Below are 26,269 nucleotides of genomic sequence, written 5' to 3'. Positions count from 1 at the left end.
CGTCTTCATAGTTGCTTTTTATAATTTTGTCATGTGGGAAGTTTGTGGTCCAATAGGAGCTGCTCAGCCATTACCAGATGCAGAATCTTTGTTAGTCTCTTTTCAAAGAGCAAAGAAGATTTGCTCAGAATTCCCCAGCAGATTTCTTCTCTATCTCATTGGCCGAAATTGTGTTCATCTGTTCTTTCTTAATCCTCCTTGTTCTGGAACTTGCTTGCCCTGAAGGACATGGTTTCCTGAAGAGGGTAAACAGAATTAGGGCTTGATTAGCTGGGAAGAAGTGGGAATGGCTGTTAAGCTGGAAACCAACAGAACTTGCCACACAGGACTTTTCAGTGCCTTTAATAGGAAAGTTTGCATTGTGGATCTCCAAATTATCCCAATCTTACCTGCAATGTTTCTTCTTCTTCTTCTTTTAAATATTGCTTAACTTATTCATTTGATTCAGACATCCTTTATCCACAGGGTGTGCACCAGAACTGGTCCTGCATGGCACACTCAGCTCACTGTGCCACACTGGAAGCAGGAAGGCTCTGAGCCACCCTTTGGTAATGACCCTCAGTATGCTTCACTGCTCTGGCAGCCTGACCAGCAGGCACCGGGTTTTATCAGTGTTTCCGACTCAGCAACTGTTCTGTGAACCACAGCAGTGATTTGAACCAAAACTTGAGGTCTGACCCTGGAATGGACACTGATGGTGGCCAAGTATGAGTTGTCTGAGTTTTTGAAAAACTGTTCCTGGAAGGTGGGCATCTCAGGAAAAATCCAAGGAAAATGAGTATTTCCTTGTAACAGCTAAACTCAGGGCCTAGGGCTTTGCTCTGCCAATTATTTAAGCAAAATGAACCCGAGGGAGTGGTGATTTTCAAGGAAAGATGGGTTTACTGCTTTGCAGGTTATCTAGAGCCTGGTGCTGGGGAACGCCTCCTTCTGAAATCATTGATTGTCTCCTGAAAATGGTTAAAAATATGTTTTAAAAACTATTGAAGAGGGGCCAGCCCGGTGGTGCAGCAGTTAAGTTCACACATTCTGCTTTGGTGGCCCGGGGTTCACTGGTTCGGATCCTGGGTGTGGACCTACGCACTGCTTGACAAGCCATGCTGTGTCAAGTGTCCCACCTATAAAATAGAGGAAGATGGGCACAGATGTTAGCTCAGGGTCCGTCTTCCTCAGCAAAAAGAGGAGGATTGGCAGCACATGTTAGCTCAGGGCTAATCTTCCTCAAAAAAAAAAAAAAAACTATTGAAGAAATGATGTAAAAATACCAGTAAAGACTATTTTGAACAAGATCCCCATAATCCCACCACACAACGGTTGTCATTGTTACAGTCCCTTTCCATATGCCACATTTTTATGTACTATATTTCCTTGATTTTAAAATACCATCAATTTTAAGATTCAGCATTGATTTAATAAAAGCTTTTCAGAAAAAAAAACCCACCCAAGAACCTATTAAGAATGCCCATGATTGTGCCATATATCCTGATATCAGAAACATCAAAATATGAGGGGAAAAAACATGTGCCTGAGGAATATAGCAGAAACAAAATGGATCTATTTTCCATTGCTATGTCTCAGGAAGTGTTTTAAATTACAGTATTTGATTTTTGAATTGGAAACACGCTCACATGGTTCAACCTTCAGAAGGTAAAAAACTGTTGTCAGTGACTTTTCTCCCACAGTCCACCTCTCGGTCCCCTCCCTAGAGACCCCGGGTTTTCGATCTCTTGCATGTGGTTCAGAGGTATGTCAACAAAAATAATCCATAACCAATCTATACATGAAAATTTGGGTGAGTTTATTCTGAGCTTAAACCTGAGGATTATAACCTGGGGCCTTTCTTCCCGAAGGCAGAAAGGGCACCAAAGAAGTGGGGCGCACAGACTGGTTATATACCCCCAGAGAGGATGTTTCACATAGGATTGAAATGTCCCTTTTACAATAGTCGCGAGACTGCTCTGTGGCACAGCGATTGATGGAAACAGCAGGTGGGTCTTCTGTTTCAGTGAACACAGCAGGGTGGCAGTCTGTTGTCTCCAGCTGAATGGTCACAGGTGAGCTGGGTGGTCAAAGGTGAGTGCAGCAATCAGTTCCCAGCCTAAGGAAAGATGCTTATCCCTAAGGAAATGCCAATGTGGGGGAAAGTTGCACCTTTATCTCAAGGGACTTTGTTCTGGCCATAGGAAATGTCTAAGCAGATATACAATGCGTGCTCAACAGCCGCAGTCAGGCCCTTTTGGAAAAAAAAAAAAACAAAGTCAGGGTGAATTAGGTTTATACCAAATGTCTTCCTCAAATACTCCAATATATCCTATTGCTTGCCATTTTTATTTGTCAGGTATTTGATGCTTATAATAATTGATGCAGGGGAAGTCTTATATTCTTTGCCCTCTTTTTTGCACAAGTGGTAGCATTTCATAATCCCTTTTCTGAACCTTGCATTTTCACATAACAAACTATCATCAAGATGGATCCACAGCGTGTCCAGACCATTCTGATTTCTTTGTTTTTGTAAGACTACATCGCAAGCATTTCTCCATCTTTCTATATAATCGCTATAATTATCCTTTCCGATGACTGCTCGGTTTTGTTGGGTGACTGGACCACAATTTAATAACGACTTCCTGTCACGGAGCATTTAGGTCGTTTCCAGGGTTGCTACGCCAGAGAAGACACGTTGACCATTTACTCATTCAAGTATTTATTTGACAACCATGACTTGCGATGCTCCTGTGGAGTAAAGTGCCTCCCCTCAGGGGCTGACGGTCAAGCAGTGGGAGCAGCCGTGGAAAAAAGTAATTGTGCAGAAGTGTTCCCATCCCCCCAAGGAGCCTCTGGGTCGGGTCTGGGCTCCGAGACGTGGGGAGAAGAGAGAGGAGAAAGGCGATGATGTCTCCACCTCCACACGCTGACCGGCTGGTGTAAATAGACCAGTTGCGCCACAGTTTATTCATCAGGCTTGCGAGCTTGGTTAATGTGCATCCGCCTCAGACACAGACCCAACCACAGCCCGGGGCCCCAGCTGCATGAATTCACAAAGGTGGTAAAGAAAGAAAGAATAACAACGCTTAACACTTACCATATGCAGGACAGCCCCCTGTTTTTCCATTTTACAGATAAAACGTCTGAGGCACAGAGATGCTACCTGACTTGGAAACTTGCCGGCGGTGGAATCAACCCAGCTGTGATTTGAACCCAGACCGCCCCGCCCCCTACCAGCTTCACAGGCCTGCCCTGGGAAAGGCAGCTGGGCTCAACCCTGGGGCCGTCCTGTCTCTGTTCTGTCGATGCCCACCCGATCCCTTTCCCTCCTTAAACCTCAACCGAGGGTAAACTCAAGGTGCTTTCCGTTCTCGTTTATCGTGTGTTTGCCTAGGTTGAGCATGGCTTTTTTTTTTTCTTCCTCTCCAGAGAATTGCCTGCCAGGAGCTTTGAGGTGGGGGCTCTCCTCTTCCACGGGGGGCAGGGGTGGAGAGCTTCTTCCTACCCACAGCCAGACGGTGCCAGCAGACCCAGAGCCGAGGGTGGCCCAGACGGTGGGACTCAGACATCGGGTCCTGGGGCTGCAGGGACCAGGCGGGATCCTCTTGGCTCAGACCTGCCCCCACCTTCCATCCTCTTCGCTCTGTCCCCCCACCGCACCCGCATCCCACAGACAACCCCCCCTCCCCTGCTTCTCCCAGCCGCCTCCTGGGTTCACAGACAACTCTCCCCTCCCCCAGACAGCAAGGAGCCCGCACCTCGTCGCCCGGCTTGTTGCTGCGCTGTTGGGAGCGCTGCCCTTGCTGCCTTCACCCCGGCTACAGAACACACGTGAGGAGACTGTCCAGTGATGCCCAGTCTCCTGCCCCATTTCTAATAATTCAACTTCTTCTCAGCTATTGGAACGAAAGCCCCTCTCACCTCAGAATTTTCCAAATGCCCCAACAAACCGCAACTTACAGCAAATGGGACCACCCACAGCAATTCTTCTTTGTTTACTGTAAGGGAGGTAACAGTGGGAACAGCACAGAACATCGGCAATGAAAAACGGGTTTCCCTCCCACGCTCGAACCCTGGTCCCCCTCCTCAGAAGTAACCATCGTAAGTGAAATTTTATGCCTGTATACATAGAGAATCTTTTCTTTCAAATGGTAGCATACTATGCTTACTGTTTGGATCCCTGTTTTTTCAATTTTAATTTTTTCTACTTACCAATATATCTTAGAGAATTCTCCATATAGGCACATCCAGATCTCCCTTCTTTTCTATGGCCGCAGAGAATTACATTATTTGGCTATGCCATACTTCATTTAACTAGCTTTCTACTGTTAGATACTTAGGTTACTTCTAGATTTTTGCTATTATAGTTGGCGCCATACTTAACGATTCTGGGCATTTATTTTTGGGGGACTCCTCTGAGTATTTCTGCAGGATAAATTCCTAGAAGTATTTATTTTTAAAGAAATGGTGCCAAATTGCCCACCAGAGTTCGGTTTTCCAATGGAGACTGAACAAATAGCTTAGGCTTGAAGGTTAAATCATTACAAACCACCAAGACTCGGGCCAGCCCCGTGGCGCAGTGGTTAAGTTCGCACGTTCCGCTTCAGCGCCCAGGGTTCGCCAGTTCAGATCCTGGGTGTGGACATGGCACCACTTGTCAAGCCATGCTATGGCAGGCGTCCCACATATAAAGCAGAGGAAGATGGGCACGGATGTTAGCTCAGGGCCAGTCTTTCTCAGCAAAAAGAGGAGGATTGGCGGCAGTTAGCTCAGAGCTAATCTTCCTCAAAAAAAAAAAAAAAAAACAACCAAGACTCTATTTTATGTGGAAGAGCGTCTTTATGACTTCAAGATGCAAAAACATAAATTGTAAAGGAGAAGAATAATACATTTTAAACTTCTGTACCATAGAGAAATCATAAAAATGTTAAAAGACAAGCCACAAACTGGGAGAGGATATTTGCAATTCATTCAGTTGCTCACATTAATATTATTTTTTTTTAAGGATTTTATTTTTCCTTTTTCTCCCAAAGCCCCCAGTACATAATTGTGTATTTTTAGTTGTGTGTCCTTTTAGTTGTGGCATGTGGGACGCCGCCTCAGTATGGCTTGTTGAGCAGTGCCATGTCCGCGCCCAGGATCCCAACCGTCAAAACCCTGGGCCACCGCAGCAGAGCGTGCAAACTTAACCACTGGGCCAGCCCCTAACATTAATATTATTAATATTAGCTAGTGTTAGTACCAACATCTACATTTCATTAACAAAACAAACACTGCCCCCATCCCAATGGGAAAAAAGCTAAGAACAAGCAGTTCAGAGAAGAGGAAACTGGAACGACCAATGGATGGATGAAATGATGCCAAGCCTCCAAAATAATCAGGAAATTATCAATTAAATAACGATGAGAGCACTTCACACCCCTCAGATTGGCAACACAATTTTTATTCTGGTAATACAAATGAAAATAAAGCTATTAGATTTCTTACAAACTCTCAGTGGGAGTGTAAGCTGGCACAGCCACTCTGGAGAGTAATTTGGCAACACCTAGTCAAATTGAAGAAGTGCGCACTGCATTAACTATATTTTCTTCTTTTGTATACTCTTGATGCTCAGGCACTTGTGGCCTCCCTGACTGGGAGAGACTGCCCCTCCCAGGGCTAGCCAATTCTTAGAGATAGAAAAGGGCTTGGGGCACATCTTTCACATGCATACTAACAATCCAGCGCCCATACTCTGAACCACCTCCTCTATCTGGCTCCTACACTCCAGGAGGCAATATTCTGTTGCCTTAATTACCTAGGACCAGGTACCAGACAGCTAGAGACCCTCTCTATAGTCCAGAGCCTGCTGACATTGTTCTAACCAGCCAGTCCCAGGCTGTTCCCCTGCCCTGCCTTGTCTTTCTTGCAGAAAACACAATAAAGTCTCCGGGCCATGCTTTCTCCTCATCCCTTCTGCCTCTTGACCAAACCTGGTGCTTCCCCATGTGGCCCTGCATGGCATGGCATGGCATGCCCCCTTGTCCCCAGAAATGTAACTTTAAAAAGTCTTCTTTCAATGGCATTAGCCTCTCCACATCATCACTCAGTCACCTCTATAAATTGAAATCCGTGGGTACAATTGATATACCCACATTATGACCTGATAAATCTCCAAACGATGCAAAGGGAGACATATACAAAGGCGCTCACTGCAGCATTGTTGGTTATAGAGAAACAATGGAAACAGCCTGATGTCCATCAGGAAGGGAATGATGACTGTGTTGTCCCATAATCTCATAATAGGTTACCAAAAGCAGTAAAATGGAAAAGATGAGAGCAGTGAATCACAACACTAAATGAAAACAGCAAACTGCACAATAAATCAATGTATTTGCTTATGTGAAATTTAAAAATATTTATATAACCATACTATATATTGTTTATAAAACATATTCATGTAATAAAAATATAAAAACATGGAAGGGAAAGATTCTCTCCAATCTGTGACATGGTTTCTCATGGGAAGGAGAGTGGAGGTGAGAGTTCAAAGGAGGTCTCACCTCTATCTGTGATGTTTCATTTCTTTAAAACCAAACAAATATTTGACTGAGATGTGATGAAATGTGAAGATTTGTTCAATCTGCCTGGTAGGTCCATGGATGTTTGCTGTTCTATTTTCAATACCTTACTGTATGTGTGGGCTGTTTCATAATCAGAAGAAGATATGATTTGGGCCGCATGAATGATCTCAAGGTCATACAAAAGGACAACAGGACAGGATGCCAGCAAGCTCTGTCCCCATCTCAACTGTGTGAAGTTTCCTCCTCTCTCCTTAAATCTTATTTTTAAAAATTGCCAACCTTTCAGAAAAGGTGTAAACCCTTGCAGCCCACAGAGGATGTACCTATGTGGTGATCAAGTACTCAAAACTCAAATTACATGCCTCGAAAGGTGAGCGCTGTATTAGAGGCCTCTTCAATTAATTAGCAGAACCCCACTTTATTTTTGAGGAGGAATAAGGAAGAGAAAAATATTCCATTTCTTCTAATAAAAGTAATAGTTGGCAAACAATTTCTAAAAGGTATAATAAAAATTTTCTGATTAAATTTTTCAGAATTTTCATGAATCAGAATTGTTTCACTTATGTTGACAAACTATACCTTGAGGTATTCCTTTTGTTGTTACTAAAAGCAAAGGGCATATTTTATTTGTTCTTCTCAAGATAATATTTCTACATTTTACTAGAAATATTTAATAGTCCTTGAGTTAGACATGAGGTTTTCAGCAGCAAATATCAAATGAACAGTGGCTTAAGCTGTAAAGACATTCAATTATCTGACACAGCAGGAAGGGGACAAATGGTTTGAGGGTTGTTGTATTCACGCAACAATCTCCTCAAGGACTCAGGCTCTTTCTTTCTTTCTCCTCTGGTGTCCTCAGTATGGTAGCCAGTCTCCAAATTGGCCCTTAATAATTCCCACCTTCTGGTGTTCACACCCCTCCCACATTTCCCAGGGTCTGGGTGGCTAATAGAATATGGCAGAAGAGGTGGTATTGTTTCTGAGATTAGGTTATTAAAAAAAACCATCTTGGGTTCACTCTCTCTCCCTCACTGTTTCTTACTCTCTCTCGCTCCCTTGCATGTCTCACTCTGGGAAAAACGAGCTGTCACCTTGTGAGCAGCCCAGTGGAGAGGCCTGTGTGGTGAGGCACTGAAGCTTCCCATCAATAGCCGCTTAAGAACTGGTGCCTACGGAGCCAGCCCTGATGGCCTAGTGCTTAAATTTCAGCATGCGCCGCTTTGACAGCCTGGGTTTGGTTCCCGGGCATGGAACCACGCCACTCGTCTGTCAATATCCTTGCTGTGGTGGTGGCTCACATAGAAGAACTAGAACCAGTTACAACTAGGATACACAACCATGCACTGGGGCTTTGGGGAGGAAAAAAAAGAGAGAGAAAGATTGGCAACAGACGTTAGCTCAGGGCAACTCTTTCCCAGGAAAAAACAAAACAGAGAAGTGGTACCTGTAATAACCATGAGAGTGTGTTTGGAAGCGGATTTTTCCACCCCAACGACCCTTGAGATGACAGCAACCCTGGCTATCAGCTTGACTACAACCTCAAGAGAGACCCTGAGCCAGGACCATCCAGCTAAGCCATTTCTTGGTTTCTAATGCTCAGAAACTGTGTGAGATCATAGTTTGTTATTTTAAGATATTAAGTTTTGAGGCAATTTGTGACACAGCAGCAGATAACTAATCCACTCAGTGTGATTGCCATGTTTCTCTTGATGGATGCAAGATGGCTGCCATAGCTGCAAACACCACGGTCTCACAGGACAGCACCTCAGGCAGGAAGAAAGGGGCATGGAGTGAAAGGGACTCTCCTTATGTCCCTTTCTCCTTTTATCAAGAGGAAAGTCTTTCTTAGAAGCTACCCAGCAGATTTCCCCTTACTTCTCATTGGCCCAAACTGGGTCTCATGATGGCCTCTAGCTGCAAGGGAGGCTGGGAAATCAAGTATCTGGCCTTTCAGCTGCTTTAAAGGAATGTGGGAGAGGAGCAAGTGCACTGGGAATGGCTCATGTGTAGCAACAGCAGCAACCACCAGCCCTTCCCGCACTTTGAATTTGTCTGGCTGTTTTCACCCAGCATCATTTAACTTCAGACTCTGTGCTCACTGTCAACTGGAAGTTAGGCCTCAGTTAGATTCAGGTTAAACGTTATTGGCAAGATTATTCACGGGCGATGCTGTGACCTTCATACTCTCTCACATCAAGAAACAACCAGGTTCTTCACTAAATAAATATTTTGCAGGATTTAAGCAGAAGGTGGTGCACCACCATGGAAGGCCAACCTGGCATCTAGACGCCGTCTTTCTCCCCGAGAGCTGTGTCCTGAGTGGCTTCACGTAATTTATGGAAACTCCAGGTCCTCCTATAAATTTACTTTGGGTTGTCTTGTTGGACTTGTGTGTGATAAGCAGCCTCAGTTTCTTGTGTACAATTTCCTCAGGGGCTGATGAGTCATATGAGCTAGTTTAAAACAGCTGAGAGGATTATGAGCCGACGTTAAAGATCAAATGTAGAAGTGTCGTGACGGATCCTTTCTTGATGTCGTCCCCTTGAAGTTCTTCGGGCTTTAAGTATAATGTCAGGAACTGCGGGAGATGGGACGAACTTTTTCAATCATTTCACATCGAGGCACAGGACTGGCGAGGCCTGCGGCCCACCAGCCCTTGTCACTTGGCCAGAGTCAGTACTTGGTGAAGATGTTCACCGCTCCGATGGGGCCTTCCTGTGCGCAGGCTTGAGTTTCTAGTTTGCCAGTTTGCATAGCAGCTGTGCTGCACCTGCGGTGGTCTCCACCATCCCCATGGAACCAAAGAGCATGTTCACTCAATGAAGATGCCAGCCTAATCGGACAGCCAGGCCTGAGGAGCCAGGATGCCAGGGGCAAAGTCAGGATGAGGCACTGTCTTTGAAAGGATAGTGGGCCCCCTGCCTTCTGGCGCCCCCCAGCAGTGACCTTGCTTCCTATTTCACTGGGAAAAGCAGGATGACCCCAAAGGAGAATACTTGTCCAGGATTGTCTTCCTTCAACACGACCGTGCACCCATCTCCAACTGCTTACCTCTGCTGCCTCAACGGCAGGCGTCTCTGTCCCCCTCTCTGGAGCCTTCCCTGTCCCCACCCCCGCCTCCACCCCCAGCTCCAATGTCTAGCTGTCATCTCAGACACATCTTAAAGTAAACTCATCCTCCACCCAGTTTCCCCAGCTCTGTCCCAGTTTCCCCGAGTCTACCAAAGGCAGCCCTACCCCTCCCAGCACCCAGGCTAAAAGCGAGGCACCAGCCGTGACTCATGCCGCCCATCCAACCAGTCCCCGGGTCCTGAGAGGCTCTGTGGCAACTGCTCCATTAACTTGTCTTCCTTCAGCCGCCGCCCTGGCCTGGCCGCCAGCATCTTAGAAGGATGCAGCACTATCCTCTTCCTTGTCTTCCAGCCTCATCTCATTGGCCCGCCAGGGCTCTCCTGCCTGGGAACCCTCCCAGCTCCTCCTGCATGTCACAAAAGGATCACACCTTCCTCCTCCGACCCCATCTTTCTATTCCACCTTATCACCCAGGTTCAAGCTTTGGTTCTTACTACCCTTTGATAACAATAGACACACCATGTGCTGGGCATTTCACAGTCATATCTGTAGCCTTTACAGCTACTGTGCAGCCTGGGCTGCATAGTCAGTCCCTTTTACAGATGAGGAAAACTGAGGCTCAGAGAAGTTACACATGTCACGTTGCCTACGAGTAGCAAAACTGGGATTCAACCCACATTTGTCTGATCCAAAGCCCGTCATCCTGTGTAAGTGCCCGTGATCACAGCCACTCCCTCCCCTGTAATGAGCTCGTGCTATGTTTTGCCACAATGCCCTCCCTCCTCCTTCCAGCTTCTCCAAATCCCCCAACCCACAGCTCCACCGCACAGCCTCTCTGACGGCTCCAACCTGCTCTGCTCACTCTTGTCTCTTAACTATTCTGGCAAGAATCTTAGTCCTGCACAACTTGGTACTTAATTATGGACTGCCTTGTGTGGTCCTCTGGCTATTTCACCTTTATCTGTCTTGTTCCCAAGAAGTGGAAGCATCTGCGTTAGGGGATGGTGCTTCCGCTCGCTCCCACCTCCCAGGGCTCCCGACACAGCGCGGGGCATGCAAATACTCAGTGGAGCTGACCTGACTTGCCAGGAAGAAGGCAGGGTCTCCATGTTCCAAACGCTGATCGGACTCCAGCCTGTCACACCCCACCCTTCAGTCCAGCAGCTGGTCACTTCGTATCTCTCTGTGCGCGCACACGCACACACACACACATACACATTTTCTCTGTTGCTCACACATATAATCAAAAGCTCCCTTCCCCAAAGGAGGCACTTACATGCCTGGAGCCACCTGCCGAAGACAGAAATCTCCTCCTAGCCAAATACTGGGCGTTGCCCTCATTGTGGAATTCTAACACGGACCAGTGAGGCCAGCAGAGTGGGTGGGAGCTCCCTGGGATGGGTTAAGCACTGATGTCACATCCTAACAGAGCGTGGAGCTGGACTGGGCATTGTGCAGGGAACCTGGTGTCCAGATTCTAATTCTGGTCCTGCCTCTGTAAGGTCTGGGGGGGGCGGGGAGGAGAGAGATGTGGTCTTGCCACTTGGCTACTTTGTGACATCTTCAGGCTTTGAAATTTGTGGGCTGTCAGGAAGACCCTCTTGCCAGGGCCACATGGCACAGCTCCAGAGGGGGCATGACCAGCGTCCCCTGGAGCTAACCCCGGTCCTCACGCCCCCTCCCTTACCCTCTGGGCTCCAAAACATCTCTGCCCTGACCCCGGTACTCTCATATCTGGCTTCCCAGTCTGTTCATCCTTGGGGTTAAATATCACCATCTGACACTTCACATTTCAAAGTGGGGTGAGCAGTGTACGATATGAAGCCCCAAACACTTAGAATGATCTATACTTCAGATTGATTTCTTCTGAGACCCTTAGGACATAGCATGAAGACTTGGGGTTTGGTGAGAGGGTGCTGCCTAAGGGTCAACGGGTCAATGAAGCGCCGGGGAGAAAAGACGGTGAGAGATGGAGAGGCGGTGGTGGGCGGGGCCCCTGAAGCCAAACTTCTCTTCCTTGACAATTTTGCTGGTGCCCAGTCCTGACATCTGAATAAACAGGGAAGTGAATAAGCAGAGGGGTATTTACGTAAGAAGAACAAATAACAATAATTGTCTAACACATCACACGTACCACACAGGACCTGGAGAAGGAGCCCAGGGAGGGGTGTCGCTGTGGGGGGGAAGGGGGGATGTGAGTGTGTCCCCCTTAGAAACAAGAGCCAATTCCTGCCCCTGCGTGGAAAGAACATGGTCCTCCTGGAGGGAGGCCAGCATTTAATTCCCTTACTACCACAGCGTGCCGGGGGGGAGGTGCCCTCTGATAACCATCGGGGAGGTTTTGCAACCCCATGTGTGAAGGCTTCGGGCTTCGGGCTGAGGAACTCCACCTCTTTGGGCTGGCCCTGCACGGCAGCTCCGAGGTGTACCCAGCATGGGCAGAGGGCTGTCTGGGCCAGAGATGAATCCAGCCACGCAATGAAGCCAGGGGGGTGCTCACAGGACCAGGACGCTGCGCACACATCTGGGGGGCCTTCTGCACCTTGTCCTGGGCTTTTGGGGCTGCCTCCTGGCGGAGCTCAAGTCCAGGAATCAGCTGCCTGAGCCACCCGTGGGTGTCCCAGCTGACCGGGGAGAGACAGCCACATTCCAGGCTCCAGGTTGGCAGGGAAGCTCGGCAGCAAGTTCCAACAGGAGGGCGGCCAAGCTCGGGCAGGCAAGCACTGAGAGGTGGTTCCTCCCCATCACGGAGGCCCCAGGCTGAGGAGATGGAAGAACAGGTGTTCAAGGGGGACCCAGACACCCCTCATTCCATTTCCTTCTCGGGCAGTGGATTCCTCTCCTTCTACCAGGCCGGGGCCGTGGACGCCCTTCGGGACCTGGCCCCCCGGATGCTAGAAACAGCGCATCGCTTTGCTGGGACATCAGCAGGTGCTGTGATTGCGGCCCTGGCCATCTGCGGGATTGAAATGGGTAAGGTCTTTGTTCTGGGTTCCCTGGGGAGCTTCTGGAGGGATTCCCCAAAGCGGAGCCTGAAGATCGCTTAGGCATGATTTTGGGAACAAAGCTAGGCCTTCTGGGTAGCAGCAAAGGAAGAGGTGGGTTGAGTGGGTTGGGGACAGCTGTGACATTTGAGATTGGGGTCTGCCAGGTCCCACTCTCTGACCCACTGGGTGAGCTTGGACCCAACTCTCCCTCTCCATCCACACTCTTGCCTGCGATGTCTTATCTCCCAGGGCCTGTGAGTGGGAAAGGCAGCATCTCCCTCCGACATCCTGGTCTGGCAAGTTACCCCATGACACAGTCATTCACTGGGGTGAAGTATTGCTCCTGCCCGGCCTTGTTTAACATGCAAATATCCTTGGGAAGGGCAACACTTCACATCTTTATCACCTTGGTGGGAACAGATTTGTCAGAGCAGCTTCCAGGTGGCTGGAAAGCCCTGGGGCTGGAGGGATGGACAGAGGGACAGAGTGGGAGACACTGGGAAGAGACATGGAAGATCTTCCTTCACACTCTGCCCTTCTTGTGCAGGAGCCCCAGAGAGAAGGGTGGGGCCACACCGCTGACCCAGGGGGCAGAAGCACCATCCCATCCAGAGGGAGAGGACACATTCCTAGCAGCCCCACACAGCAAGCCTAGACCTGGTACTCGATCAGCCCAACATCCACACAGCCTGCCTTGGGTGTATTTATTCATTTACTGTGCTACTGTTCTGTGCCATCTCTGTTCCAGTCCCTGGGAAAAAATCTCTGCCCTCATGGAGCGGAAATCCTAGAGAGAGGAGACAGATAATTAACATTCAAACGAGTAACCTTACGATGTCACGTCAGAGATGACAAGATCTATGAATAAATAAAGGAAAGGGTCAGAGAACAAAGTGGACACTATTCTGGAAAGGGTGGTCAGGGAAGCCCTTCTGGAGGAGATGACATTCAAGCAGAGACCTAAGTGATGTGAGAACAAGCCATTTGAAGATCAGGGAAAGAATTTTGCAGATGGAGGAGCAGCCAGGGAGCCAGTGGGGCTGGGGAGTGCTGGGTGAGGAGGAGGAAGGTGGGGGATAAGGCTGGAGAGGCAGGCAGGATCCACATCACATGGGGCCTTACCGCTGGAGTAGCCAGCACCGATTTCACCCCAGGAAGATGCGGAGCGTGGACACGCTGTGAGGGAGACAGTGCGGGGAGGCGGCCAGGGGCATGCGCCCCAGCTGGACTGGAGCCCAGCTCTGCCATTTCACAGCGTGGACCTGGGGCAAATTATTGAACACTCTGTGCCTCAGTTTCTGCATCTGTAAAGTGGAGCTTCTACTACTACCTAGTTCCCAGGTTGCTAAAGAATCAACAGAGCTGGTGAGTGAACTGCTTATCACAGTGCCTGGCGCATGGCCAGTGCTTGGAACGTGTCCACTGCCTGGTTTGGGTTTTTAAGGAACCGCGACTGCTGGGCAGCGTGAGTTGGAGGGGGCAAGAGCAGAAAGAAGGGGACAAGTGGGAGAGTGTTGAACATCTGCACGAGGGATGAGCGTGGCAGGTGCTGAGCCAGGAGAAGCAGTTGGATTCAGGATATAGTTCGAAGGCAGAGCTAATGAGACTTGCTGACGGGCCAGCTGCAGCATGTGGGGAAGAGGGGCAAGTGGGGCGCCTTCCTGCCTGGGGACCTCTGTGCTGGATGGGAAGTCTTTGTCTTTGTCTTTGTTTTGAAGAATAACAGTAATCCCCTTTCACTGAGTACCTCTGTGTGCAAGGTAATTTTTTTCTAATATTTCACAAGCAATAGATTCTTTCTCACTGTACAAAGTTCAAATAATGCAAAAGTATATAGAGTTTTTTTTAAAGACTCCACTCACCCCTCTTGTCCCCTAACCCACTCTCCCTCGTGTAGCCACTGCTAAGGACTCTGCTTGGATCCTTCTAGATCTTTTTTCATGCACAGAGTCCTCTGTGAAGGTAGCAGTTAATGCTTCAGTCACACACTGGACGCTGGGGCAGGGGCTGAGCTTAGACCCACACTCCCTCGGGCTGGAGTAACAGAATTCCTGCCCTCGGAGACAGCCCACCCCTGGGATCCTCTCCCTGTCTGGGCATCACCCGCTCCACTGCACCCACTCTCCTCTTGTCTTTATTTCGACTTCTTAAAATACACCACCTGAGAGAGTCAGTGTTGTCTTCATCCTCTGGCACTCAAGGACTTTTCAGAATCAACTCAGTTCAATCAGTTCAATAAATACTGTCAAAAACTGGCTCAGCCAGGCTGTGACGGGCACGAACAGTAGTTGAGAGGAACTAAAACCAGGAGAGGGGAACCTGACTGCGGGTGTAACCAAGGACTGGACTGTGTGCTGCACGTGACTCGGAGAGGAGTGCAGGGGAGGGTGAGGTGCACGTGGGCCTTGCTCATCTCCCTCAGCAGCCTGTTTGTGAGATCAGCCACGTCACTCCGGCCCACGGCATTCATTTTAACTGCCACATAGTTTGCTCTTAACTAGCACTTCCTTTATATCAGGCACTGTTCTAAGTTTTCGGCACATTAAACTCATTCAATCCTCACAACAACCCTCTGGGGTGAAAACTATTATCATCTCCATTTTACAGAGGAGGAAACTGAGTCACAGAAAGCTTAAATAACTTGCCTAAGGTCATACAAACAGCTCTTGGTACAGCTAAGATCTGAGCCCAGTCTGGCCAGAGTCTGCACGTTCACCGCTGAAACCACTCTGCTTCTTGACAAAGCAGGGTCAGGAGGTGCGGATGCTGGTCGGAGAAATAATGGGTCCAGGAAGCCTCTGTGAGCAGGTGGAATCTGCACACAGACCTGAGGGAGGTGAGGGAGTGAGCCACAAAAATAACTCCGGGGAGAGCATACTACCAAGAGGAACCAGTGACTTGTGTAATGTCCCGTCATCAGTTAGAAGCGAAAGACCCAGGACTCAGCCTCCTGACTTTCCTCAATGCTCTTTACCTCTTTCAGTAAATATTCCATTAAGCCTAGAGCCATTCTATTGACGGACATGGCCAAGTTTTTGTTGCTCTAAACAACACTGCTCTGAGCATCCCTGTTCGTGTCTCCCATGCCCGCGTGGCATGTTTCCCTAGGGTACGCATCACACTAACTTTACCAGACTCTGCTAAGTTCCTCTCAAGAGGTTGTACCAGTTTAACCACTAGCAGCATACACGAGTTCTAATTCCCTCACAATGTCATCAACCCTTGGTACTGTCAGACTTCAAAGTTTTAAGTCACTCTAATAAGTGTGAAATTATACCTCATTTTATTTTGCTTATTTAATTGGCGTATCCTGATTACCAGTGACGTTAAGCATCTCTAAGTATTTATTGACCACTTATTGTTTCCCCTTCTTGCCTGCCTGCTCATGACCTTTTCTTGTTTTTTTACCCTTATCTTTTTCTCTTTAACTTGTAGACGTTCTTTGTATAGTCTGCATACTCATCATTTGTTCTGTATAGACATGGCTGATATCTTATTCCACTCCATGGCTTGCCTTTTTATTTTATGACGTCTTTTGTCATTCAGAAAATTTCAATTTTAGTGCAGTCAAATGTATCAATCTTTTCCTCTTACAATTTGTGTTTTTCAACGTCTTTACTTTGTTACAATGATTTCTTCTCTATTTTCTTTCCAAAGTTTTAAAGTGTTGCTCTTTCATATTTAGGTTAATCCATCTGGAATTTGTTTTGTGGCTAGTTTGAGATAGAAATCTAAGTTTTCAGTTGCTTGCTATGTGATAACCAATTATCCCACGCCATTTGTGGGCAGCCCTTTCCACCCTTGCTTGAAACGCTGCCTCTGGCTTATTCGAGTTCCTGGATTCTGAAGACTCTGTGCCTGGAGTCTCTCTTCGCTTCCGTGGGGGAATGTGTCTATTTCCGTGGGGGAATGTGTCTATTTCCGCATCAAATCACATCGTCTTAATCACCATAGCCTTATAGTAAAGGGTGCATCACAGGTGGCAATTCTTCTCCTTCTCGTCCAATTTCTTCTTCAAACATTACCTCTGTTGCTCTTGACCCCTTTCTTCCCCATGTGAAAAGCTCTGTTGGGATTTTGATTGAAATGACATCTTCCCATTTATAAACATAGTCTGTCTCTGCATTTCTTCTGTCCTTTTTTTGTCCTACAATAAAGATTTGTGTGTCTTTTATTAGATTTATTAGTTTTTGTTGCTGTGGGGAATAGGATCTTTTTTCCTATGACATTTTCTAATCAAATCGATTATTGCTGATGGAAAGGGCTATTGATGGCTTTGCATGTTCATCTGGTTTTGAGCAACCTTGCGAACATTCCTAATGGTTCTAAAAGTTTGTTGGTGGATGATCTCACATTTTATGTGTTAATAATCACACTATCTGCATATAATCAGAAGTTTGTCTCTTTTTAAAAAAATCTTCAACATGTGGCCCCCTGGGCTCTCTCCTCCAGGCCACGCCCCCTCCTCTTGTTCCCAGCCCCCCCCCCCGCCTTTTCTGTCCTGAGACGGTGTGTTTCCTTCCTGTGAAAGCTGAGGCAGCAGTGGGTCCTCCTTCGGCTGATGTGTGCTTAGTTCTGTGACAGGGCCAGTTTGGGGGCACGTGAATCTGTTTGTAAAAACACTTAACACAGTGCCTGGTTTTCACTAGCGATGAGGTAAAGTTCGTTCATTCATTCATTCACCGGAGAAGAGATGGTCTCCATGACAACCAGCGGGGGTTCAGAATTTCCAGTCTGGTCAGGAGGGGGAGTGGCAACTTGCCTCAAAGTTCTATTTGCCTCATTTTTTTTCTTATCAAAGAATGGGGATTTGGTGGACTTAAAACCCCATCCCCACTTAAGCTACTACTTGGTACCTTTCCCCCATAAAAACTGCATGCAATCCATCCATCCATCCATCCATCCATCCATTCATTCGACAAGTGTTTGTTGAGCATACATAGGCCCTGCAGGGGATACAGAGACATCATACAAAATGACACTGCCCTTGCCCTCAAGGACCTCATGGGCTGCTCAAACTCAAAGGTAGCCATCAAGTAGTTATCATACAAGAAAGTTCAAACTGCATGTTAGAAACTAAAACAGCACAGGCGTGCAGAGCGAGGGAGCAAACACGTCCAGTCGTGGAAGGCCTCATGGAAGTGGCAGTTGGGCTGGTGCTAGAAAAGTGTGTAGAAGTTTGACAGGTAGAGACGGGTTAGGCAGCAGCCTAGGCTCCTATCGAGGACGAGGCATGACAGCACGTCAGAGGCACGTGGTGGGAAAATGTGATGCCTCCAGAAGGTGGTGAATAGTGCAGGTGTCAGGGGTTGATGTGAGAGTGTCAGAGAGGCAGCTTTGGGCTCAGCAAGGGTTGTCCAAGACGGGAAGGGCTGATCCCGAAGAAGGGAGCGTCTGCCCTCGGGTGACTGAGAGGACCTGCAAACCTGAGGTCTCCAGATTCCTGGGCCGAAACCCACAGTGAGAAGTGTTTTTTATATTGTGACCCAGTGTAAACGCAAATCTAAAAGGAAAGTTTCCTGATAGAACACTTACCATACTCTATGCCATGATTTTGATCTTCTCTTCTAGTCATTAAAAGACTCTTCACTAAATCAGTCTCAGCTGCACATGCAAACCCCCTGGGGAGCTTTAAACCCTCTGCTGCCCAGGCTTCTCCCAAACGAATTAAATCAGGATCTCTGGGCGCAGGACTCGAGCGCCCCTGTGTATTTAACTCCCAGGTGACCCCGGGGTGCAGCCGTGGTTGAGACAGTGCACTTAGGAAAACTGAGATGCATTATCTCCCGAAGATTCTAGGAGTGACTGAACAGGCAGTGGAAGTGGGCCAGGCATCTCATACAGAAACCTGTAAAATGCCCATCACAGTCCTGGAATAAAGAAAATTCTGTATCTGATCATGAATGGGGAATGCCTTTTTCCAGGGTAAAGACAAACAGTTTCCCTGCAGTGGCTTCAGGCCGTGTTAGTTTCCTCTGGCTGGGCCACAAATGAGGAAGCCTGACCTTGGTTAAGCGGCTGGTCTCTTCCTTCCCCTTAGCCCATCCCCACACGCAATCCATTTAACAGAGAAACCGGTGGAGACGCACGGCCCAGAGCCTCTCCTGGCTCTTTTCCCGCCACCCCTCCCTTTTTTTTTTTAACTTTTCAAAATAGCTTTATTGAGATATAATTCACATAGCATACAATTCACCCATTTAAAGTGTGCAATTCAATGGTTTTTAGTATATTCACCAGGTTGCACATCCAACATCATAATTACAGAATATTTTAATTGTCCCCAAAAGAAACCCCATTCCCCTTGGCTGTCACTTCTCAATTCTTCCATTTCCCCAAGTGCCCGGCAGCCACTAATCTACTTTCTGTCTGCAGATGTGCCCATTCTGGACATTTAATATAGAGGGAATCATATAATATGTGGTCTTCTGCATCTGGCCTCTTTCACTCAGCAGGATGTTTTCAGAGCTTGTCCATGCCGTACTGTGCATCAGCGCTTCCCTCCTTTTAATTCTTGAGTAATATTCCATTGTGTGGCTATAGTACGTTTTATTTATCCATTCATCAGGTGACGTACATTTGGGTTGTCTTTACTTTGGGCTATCATGAAGAACGCTGCTATGAACATTCACATCCATTGAAAAAACTTTGTAATAACTTTTTGTAATGGAAAAATTTCAAACATATTGGAGAGAATAATACAATGAGCCCCCAAGAACCCATCCTCTAACTTCAACAATTATCAGCATTCGCCAACTGGGCTTCGTCTATCTACCTCCCACTCTGCTTTGTTTTGTTTTGTTTTTTATATTTCTTATTTTGAAATAATTTTAAGTTCTCACAGAAGTTGCACGCAGCCTCCCCTGGCTGTGGTTTTGCCGGAGCGTCTCGGAGCGTGTACCTGCCTACAGACAAGGACCATGAGTCTGAGGGGAAGCCCAGGGGAGCAGGGCTGGTGGAGCTCCTCATAGCACAGGCTGGGGGCGGGCAGGCACCTGCTTCAGGGGCTGTTCCCCAGCTGGGCGAAGGGAGGGATGGGGGCACTGAGTTGACTTTTAGCTGAGCTTATCAAGTGACTTTGCTTTGTCCTTGAAAAGTAAGGATTTTCCAGTAGCTGTCATGTGGCCTTCTCAACGATGCCAACCCCAACCTTCCCCACAAACACCCAAACCACTGAATAAAATATCGAAAGGCTGGGATGAGGATTAGGCTGGGATTGGGAGCTCTTCGTCCATGTCCACGGTCATCTCATGTGTCACATCTCTGTGCCCTTGCTCAAGTCGTGCCCTCTCCCCATGATGCTGTCCCCTTTCTTCTCTCCCTATGTTGCATCTCCCCATCCCCCAAAGCCTACCTCAGACATCGCCTCCTTCGAGAGTCTCTTCTGACTCCCAGCAGGCACTCCATCCTCGGTGATCCCGCTGCCGGCTCTGGGAGAGCACACGCCTCAGACACCAGAATCCTCAGGGGAAAGAACCCTTGACTGACAAGCAGGATCTCTGGATTCTGAGAATAAAAGTGTCCTACAGTCAGACTATGAGCCTACCTTGCCACACACATTATCCTCGCATGGTCTTTCTGAATGAGGTTTCGTAAGGAAGGAGGTACGGTTCCAACCAAAGCTGGTCTGACCCCAATGTCCAAAGTCTCTCCGCCCTTCCTTTCCCTCTGTTCCCGGGAATCCACTCAGCAGTGAGTGACCTTGGACGAGCCACCCTAAGCCTCAGCTCAACTACTGTACAGTGAGAGAGAATAATGCCTGCCTCCTCCCTCCACCCCCAGCAGGCTCTGGGAACCACAGGGGTCCCTATGAACGAGCTTTGCAAACTTGGATTGGTACTGTAGTTGCATTGGTCGGGGTAGCAGAGGCTTCGACAAGGCAGAAGAGCATTGCTCGCTCATGTGGCCTTTGCACTCCAGCCCCAGAAGGCTGGTGTCGTGGCTCCACAGAGTTAGGACCCAGGGTCCTTCCATCGTGTGGCTCATAGTCCAGGAGTGCTCCCCGCTATGACCGCATTCCAGCTAGTCAGAAAGGGGAAGGGGGAGGGCACGCCTCTTCCCTTTAAGGGCAGGCCTTGGAGGTGACACACATCATGCCGCCTTACATGCCATGGATCAGAACTTAATCACGTGGACACACCTGACTGCAAGGCAGGCTGGGAAATGTAGACTTTATTCTGATAAGCCATGTACCCAGCTAAAAATTGGAGGTTCAATTACTAAGGAATGGATACTGGGGGCAACTAGCAGTCTCTGCCACGATAACCACAATCGGAGATACGAGATGGCGGAGAGGCCCTGGCCCTCCCTGGGACCAAGACTATGACTCCACACCACAAGGTCAAGTCCATCTGTTGGCTAGGGAGGGGCTCAGCTCTGAACCATCCTTAGGCTGCCCTCCCGGCAGCTGGGGGTGTGAGCGCCTCAGTCTGCTGAGGGGCCCGTGCAGGGCGCCGTGGCACTCACTGCGTCCCCTACCTAGAATGACCTTCTATTCTCTGCTCTAGAGATCTCACCTCTTCCAACACCCTCCCGTTTCACACCACTCGATCTCTTCCCATGATCTCTCGATTATGCAGAGAATCTGTCCGCCCATTCCAGCACTTGCTGGTGGACTGTCTTAATTGTTTCAGACGTTGTATCTCATTTCATTGACTAGATTGGTTGAGCAATCTGAGATCTTACGGGTTCCAATGGCTCCCACAAACTGCTTATCAAATAGAAGCTGCTTGAAAATCCCTGACGATTGCTGGCCGTTGGCAGGCACGACACTCAGCGTGTCTTTGCAAGTTCTATTTTGAGGTTTACCTGGCTCTTAGATAATTTTCTGGAGTCCAGGTAATGACTTATAATACTAGAATGTCATAGAAGAAAGGTCAGCACGTCCGACTCCTTTGTTTTACAGATAATTGTATTTAGACTTTGGGAGAGGAGGTGACTAATTGGAGGGAGGTGGACCTCACTTAGGCCAGTGGTTTCCAAACTGTGCTCCAAGGAAGCCCAGTGATGTCTGGGGTTTGGGGGGTAGAGACAGGGGAGCAGGGAAAGGACACACACTGAAGCCCTGGGGCCTCCCCCAGCTTCAACAAGTACAGCCCTGCTATTGTGCGTCTTATACATGGGGGCTCTTTCGAAAATTTCATTTAAAAAAAGTGTTCCAGTGATCTTTTTTTAAGTTTGAAAGCCAAGGTTTGAGCCTAACCCCGCAATGTGCAGACAAAGAAGTTGAGGACCAGATTCTGCCTGAATTACATTAACGAATTAGACAACTCATCCATTCATTCATTCTAGGTCCTTGGGATCCAGCAGTGAACAAAATAACTGTCTGCCCGCATGGAGTTGACATCCTTTCGGTGAAACCAAGCCATAAATGACATAAATACAGCCCTGTGGCACAAATGGGCTTGTGTTCTCAGAAAGGAAGGCAGCTGCCCTTCTGGACAGGAAAGGGGCTTCAAAAGGACCTTGCAAAGCATGAGAGGGCAAGGGAGCAGTGAGGGCTTCCAACCCACAAACATGGGCACAGCAGGACCCAGAACAACTCCTCCCGTGGAGACAGAGGACACTACAGGTGTTTTGGTCTGCCTCCCACACCTGGTCCGCTGCTGCCTCGGGCAGTTCCTGCCATTCCAGTGACCAAAGACTTCCTGGGGCCCTGAGCCAAAGGCAGCTGAAGTTATTATCATTGGCATGTGGCTCATGTGTGTACCGGGCAGCGGGCCCACTGGGGCCTCAGGGGCCAGGACTGGGAGGACAAGACTATCTCTGTGAGCACCCTGGCTCTGGTCATTCTTTTCCTTGGTCACCCGTGTGCCTGTCTTTGTCACTCAGTCGAGGAACCAGTAACCCCAGGGTTGGTGGAGGACACAGTTCCCAGGAAGGAGGACTGAGCTGGAGTCCCAGCTGTGGGTCCTTGGCCATCCAGTGACCGCCTCGCCCTCGGTTGTCCCGTCTGTAACTTGGGGGTACAACCACATCCCTTGGACTTTATGGTGAGGAACAAAAGGCATCATGGATGTGTTCCTGGCATGGTGCCTGGCAAACATTAGTCACAGCGTGAGTCTGTGATAATGCACGTTGAATGAATGGATGAATAAGTGGAAAGAAAATTATGTTGAAATAGAAGAACATAGGTAAAGTGATATTTTTCAAACTTAACTGAAGAATATCTTAGGGAACTTATTAAACTTATTAAAACAAAGATTACTGGACTCCAGCCTGGTCCAGTTGGGCTCGTCTGCATGAAGACTTGGTTTTCTATGGGAATTCTGTGTGGCCCAGGCAGTGGAAGGACCCGTCTGAGCTGGTTTGACTTGGCCCTGGCCAGGCACCTCAGGGTTCTCAACAGCTGGGGGCCAATTTTCATGCTAATTACCCTGTAAGTGGTGTCAGTTCAAGCTCTAAACCACACATAACGCAGGCAGGTGTGGGACGTGGAGCTTTTCTGGGAGAACTTTGTGTCTTTTCGCCCAGAGCCCTGGACAGGGACAAGCCACTGGCACCTCTCACGGTCCAGCAGTTGTTGGAGGGTCCTCGCTGTAAGCAGGGGTCTCTGCCCCTCACACAGCCCAGGACCACAGGCCCTGTCCCTGCCTGTTTCTGGTGTGATAACCACATCGTCAGCTTTCTCTCTCACGGCGCTGACTTTCAGTTCCTTCTTCATTTCTTTCTTGTGAGTTCAACCATGTCTCACAATTTAGTTTTATTTTATATCAGGCTTTTTGTTGTTACTGTTGTTCCTGAAGCCGGAGAAGTTCCTTTTTAGCTCAGTCCATTATACTGCTGGAGCTGGAAGTCTCTCCAGAGTTCTTTAAGACATGAATAAGAACCTCTATTTTTTCCTGTGGCAGGTGTTCTGTGTGTGTGTGTGTGTGTTGCCCAGACGTAACCTAGAATTCAGTCCTGGCTCCTGGGAACTTTCAGAATCAAAATGTCTTCATCAAAAATCCTTCCCAGAGTTATTTATCTGCCTGAGATGGCAGTGTTTTCTGTAAAAAGGCACTCTGCCCTGCTTCACATTTTAGCGGCACGCTAACAATGGTTGTTTATCAAGCACGTAGAATGTGCCAGGAACTGTGCTCAAGGCTTTGCACAAATCACTTGCTTTACTCCTCTCGCAACCCTGTCAAGTAGATACTGTATTTATTCCCATTGATACCCAACGGGGGAGCAGGTCTTTAGAGTGATTAGATGACTTGCCCAAGCTTACACAGCAGAGCCAAGCCTGGGATCTCTCTTAATTTCTGTGTTCGACATCCTCTCTAATCATGGTTTCAGAAGTTATTTTACAAGCAACACGGCAACTTTTCTGCCAAACTCCATGGGCCAGGCAATCATTTGCACGTTGGTTAAGAAAGTGAGACCAAATGACATGATATACACAAAAAGGACGTTTTATAAAATGCTACAGAAATGACATCACTGTGTGGCGGTGGTTGTAGCTCCCACTACCATGTTGGAACCAGTGTCTTGAGTTACTCAAAGTAACTTGTGTTTTATGTGTTTTAACCTCTCCGACTAAAGGGATAAAGATTTATTTTCTCCAAACAACCCTTTGGACTCTTAAGGAGAGCAGAACTGAGCGGAAAATTGGGTTAAACTCTGAATGTGTTGGTCACACAGTAGGAACATCTGGTTCTTTGGAAAGCAGCTCATGCAGGTGACACACCTGGATCCATCCCCCCCAGGTGTTCGCTGAGCCCCTGCTGAGCGGCAGGCACTGTGTGTCTGACAGCCTTGGTCCATCTGTGTTTCTTTTATTTTAATAATAATAAACTTGTTATTCTGGAATATCGTTAGATTTACAGAAAAGTTGCTGAGACCGTCCAGATAGTTCCATACATCCCTCACCCAGTTTCCCCTAATGTTATCATCTTACATAACCACGGTACATTTGTCAACATGAAGACATCAACGTTGGTATATTATTATTAACTATAGATATCACCAGTTTTTCTACTCATGTCCTTTTTCTGTCCCGGGATCCAATCCAGGATCTCCCATCGTTTGTAAACCAGCTCACTTAGAGAGTGTTAAAATAGTGTTGTTTTCTTTGCTTCTCTTTGGGATGAAGTTCAGTACAGACAGTGGAGCCGCATTTCCAGTGCTACAGGGAAAACAGGCGAGCAAACGATCAACTGCCCTCCAGACTGGTTTGACTCCCATTTGAGTTAGGCGTTGACCCGTCAGTCCTGAGGGTAACCCAACTCTGTCCTCATGACAGAATCTCCTCCTCAGCCCCAGCTCAGGGGCTCGTGTCCACCGATGTAGGGGCAAGAATTAGGGGCAGGCCTGACAGAGAGAATGGCTCCATGGTTTGCCCCATCACAACCCCAGGTCTGGCTGAGTCACTGAAGAATTCCACCTTCCTGCCCATCAGTTGGAAAGATTCCTACCCACCCATTAGAGAAGATACTCTTTGATCTCCTTCAGTTCATTCATTCATTCATTTATTACCATTCATTATTAACCCATTCAGCAAACATTTATTAAATCCCTACAGCATGTCAGGTACTGAATTAAGTACTGGGGGTATAATGGGGAACAAAACAGAAGTAGTCCCTGCTGATGGAACATTAAATTGTGCATTTATTCATTCTTGAATACCCCCTAAGTGTTCGACACTGAGCAATAACAGGGGAGAAGGGTGTTCTGGGCACAGGTTCTGTGCTCGAGGAATGCAGCTAGCCAGGGAGACAGGACAGGCCACCCAAGACAGCCTGAGAGAAACAGTGCAGACAGTAGGGGGACAGGGAGCTAACAGCAGGGGTAATGAGGGAAGGCTTTACAGAAGAGGTCCCGATCTAAAGCTGGGCTTTGGGGTGAGGTCTGCATAGATGGTAAAAAAAAAGAAAGAAAGAAAGAAAAGTGTTGTAGTTGGGAGAAAAGTAAGACTGTGCACTTTGTGTTTCCCGATGACAGAAGAGACTGAGCTGGCCTGAGAAGGGGGTTTGGGGGTGGGGGTAGAGGAGCACATGCTTGAAGAGGTGATTTGGGTTCTATTGCTCTAAAGAGAGTCTTCCTGTCTCCCAGGGACGTCTGAGCCCTTGGGATGTGTGCCTAAACTAGCTCCTAGGAAGGCAGATCCCGAGAGCCTCCGTGGGACCACCCCCTCGCCTCACGTGGGAAACAGAGGCTCTGAGAGATGAAGGGCCTGTCCCTGCAGCGGGCAGCGAGCTGTGGTAGAAAGAAGTAAGCTGCTGGTTGAGCCTCCGTTTCCTCACCTGTAAAGAAGAGATAACCATAGTACCTACCTCAAAGAAGTGTCATGGGGGCCGGCCCGGTGGTGCAGTGGTTAAGTTCGCACGTTCGGCTTCAGCGGCCTGGGGTTTGCCAGTTCGCATCCCGGGTGCGGCCATGGCACCACTTGGCAAGCCATGCTGTGGCAGGCGTCCAACATATAAAGTGGAGGAAGATGGGCATGGGTGCCAGCTCAGGGCCAGTCTTCCTCAGCAAAAGCAAGAGGATTGGCAGCAGATGTTAGCTCAGGGCTAATCTTCCTCAAAAAAAAAAAAAAAAGGAAGTGTCGTGAAGGTTCACTGAGGCAATGAGTCCTCAGAGTCTGGCACAGTACCTGGCACCAAGGAGGTACCAAAAAATGGTACCTAAGTAAGAGCGGTAAACAGTGGGGTGGGACTAGAACACTGTGGCTTCATAAGAACTTCAAAA

The 26,269-nt window shown here is 48.1% G+C and overlaps 1 protein-coding gene and 1 long non-coding RNA gene across 8 annotated transcripts in view; one reads left to right on the top strand and one right to left on the bottom strand.

The window, feature by feature from the left end:
- Positions 1–247: 247 nt before the first annotated feature.
- LOC139045850 (uncharacterized) lies at positions 248–26,269 on the bottom strand. Its single transcript, XR_011505006.1, has 3 exons — positions 25,855–26,269; positions 19,956–20,107; positions 248–2,233 (listed from the first exon to the last, which is right to left on the bottom strand). It is a non-coding gene; the product is annotated as an uncharacterized lncRNA (long non-coding RNA).
- PNPLA1 (patatin like phospholipase domain containing 1) overlaps positions 10,903–26,269 on the top strand; it is a 45,128-nt gene continuing 29,761 nt past the window's right edge. For 3 of the 7 annotated variants that reach the window (XM_070515005.1, XM_070515003.1, XM_044776563.2), the window contains exon 1: positions 10,908–12,590. In XM_070515005.1, coding sequence (XP_070371106.1) covers positions 12,386–12,590 — 205 coding nt within the window. In that variant the 5' untranslated portion in view covers positions 10,908–12,385. Of the gene's footprint in view, positions 12,591–26,269 lie in introns of all 7 variants that reach the window. The other 4 variants (XM_070515004.1, XM_070515006.1, XM_070515001.1 and 1 more) reach the window with 4 other exon arrangements.

Source organism: Equus asinus, chromosome 8 (genome assembly GCF_041296235.1).
Source record: "Equus asinus isolate D_3611 breed Donkey chromosome 8, EquAss-T2T_v2, whole genome shotgun sequence".
Lineage (NCBI taxonomy): Eukaryota > Metazoa > Chordata > Mammalia > Perissodactyla > Equidae > Equus > Equus asinus.
The sequence above is the reverse complement of the archived record's forward strand: the minus strand, read 5'-3'. Positions and strand labels throughout refer to the sequence as shown.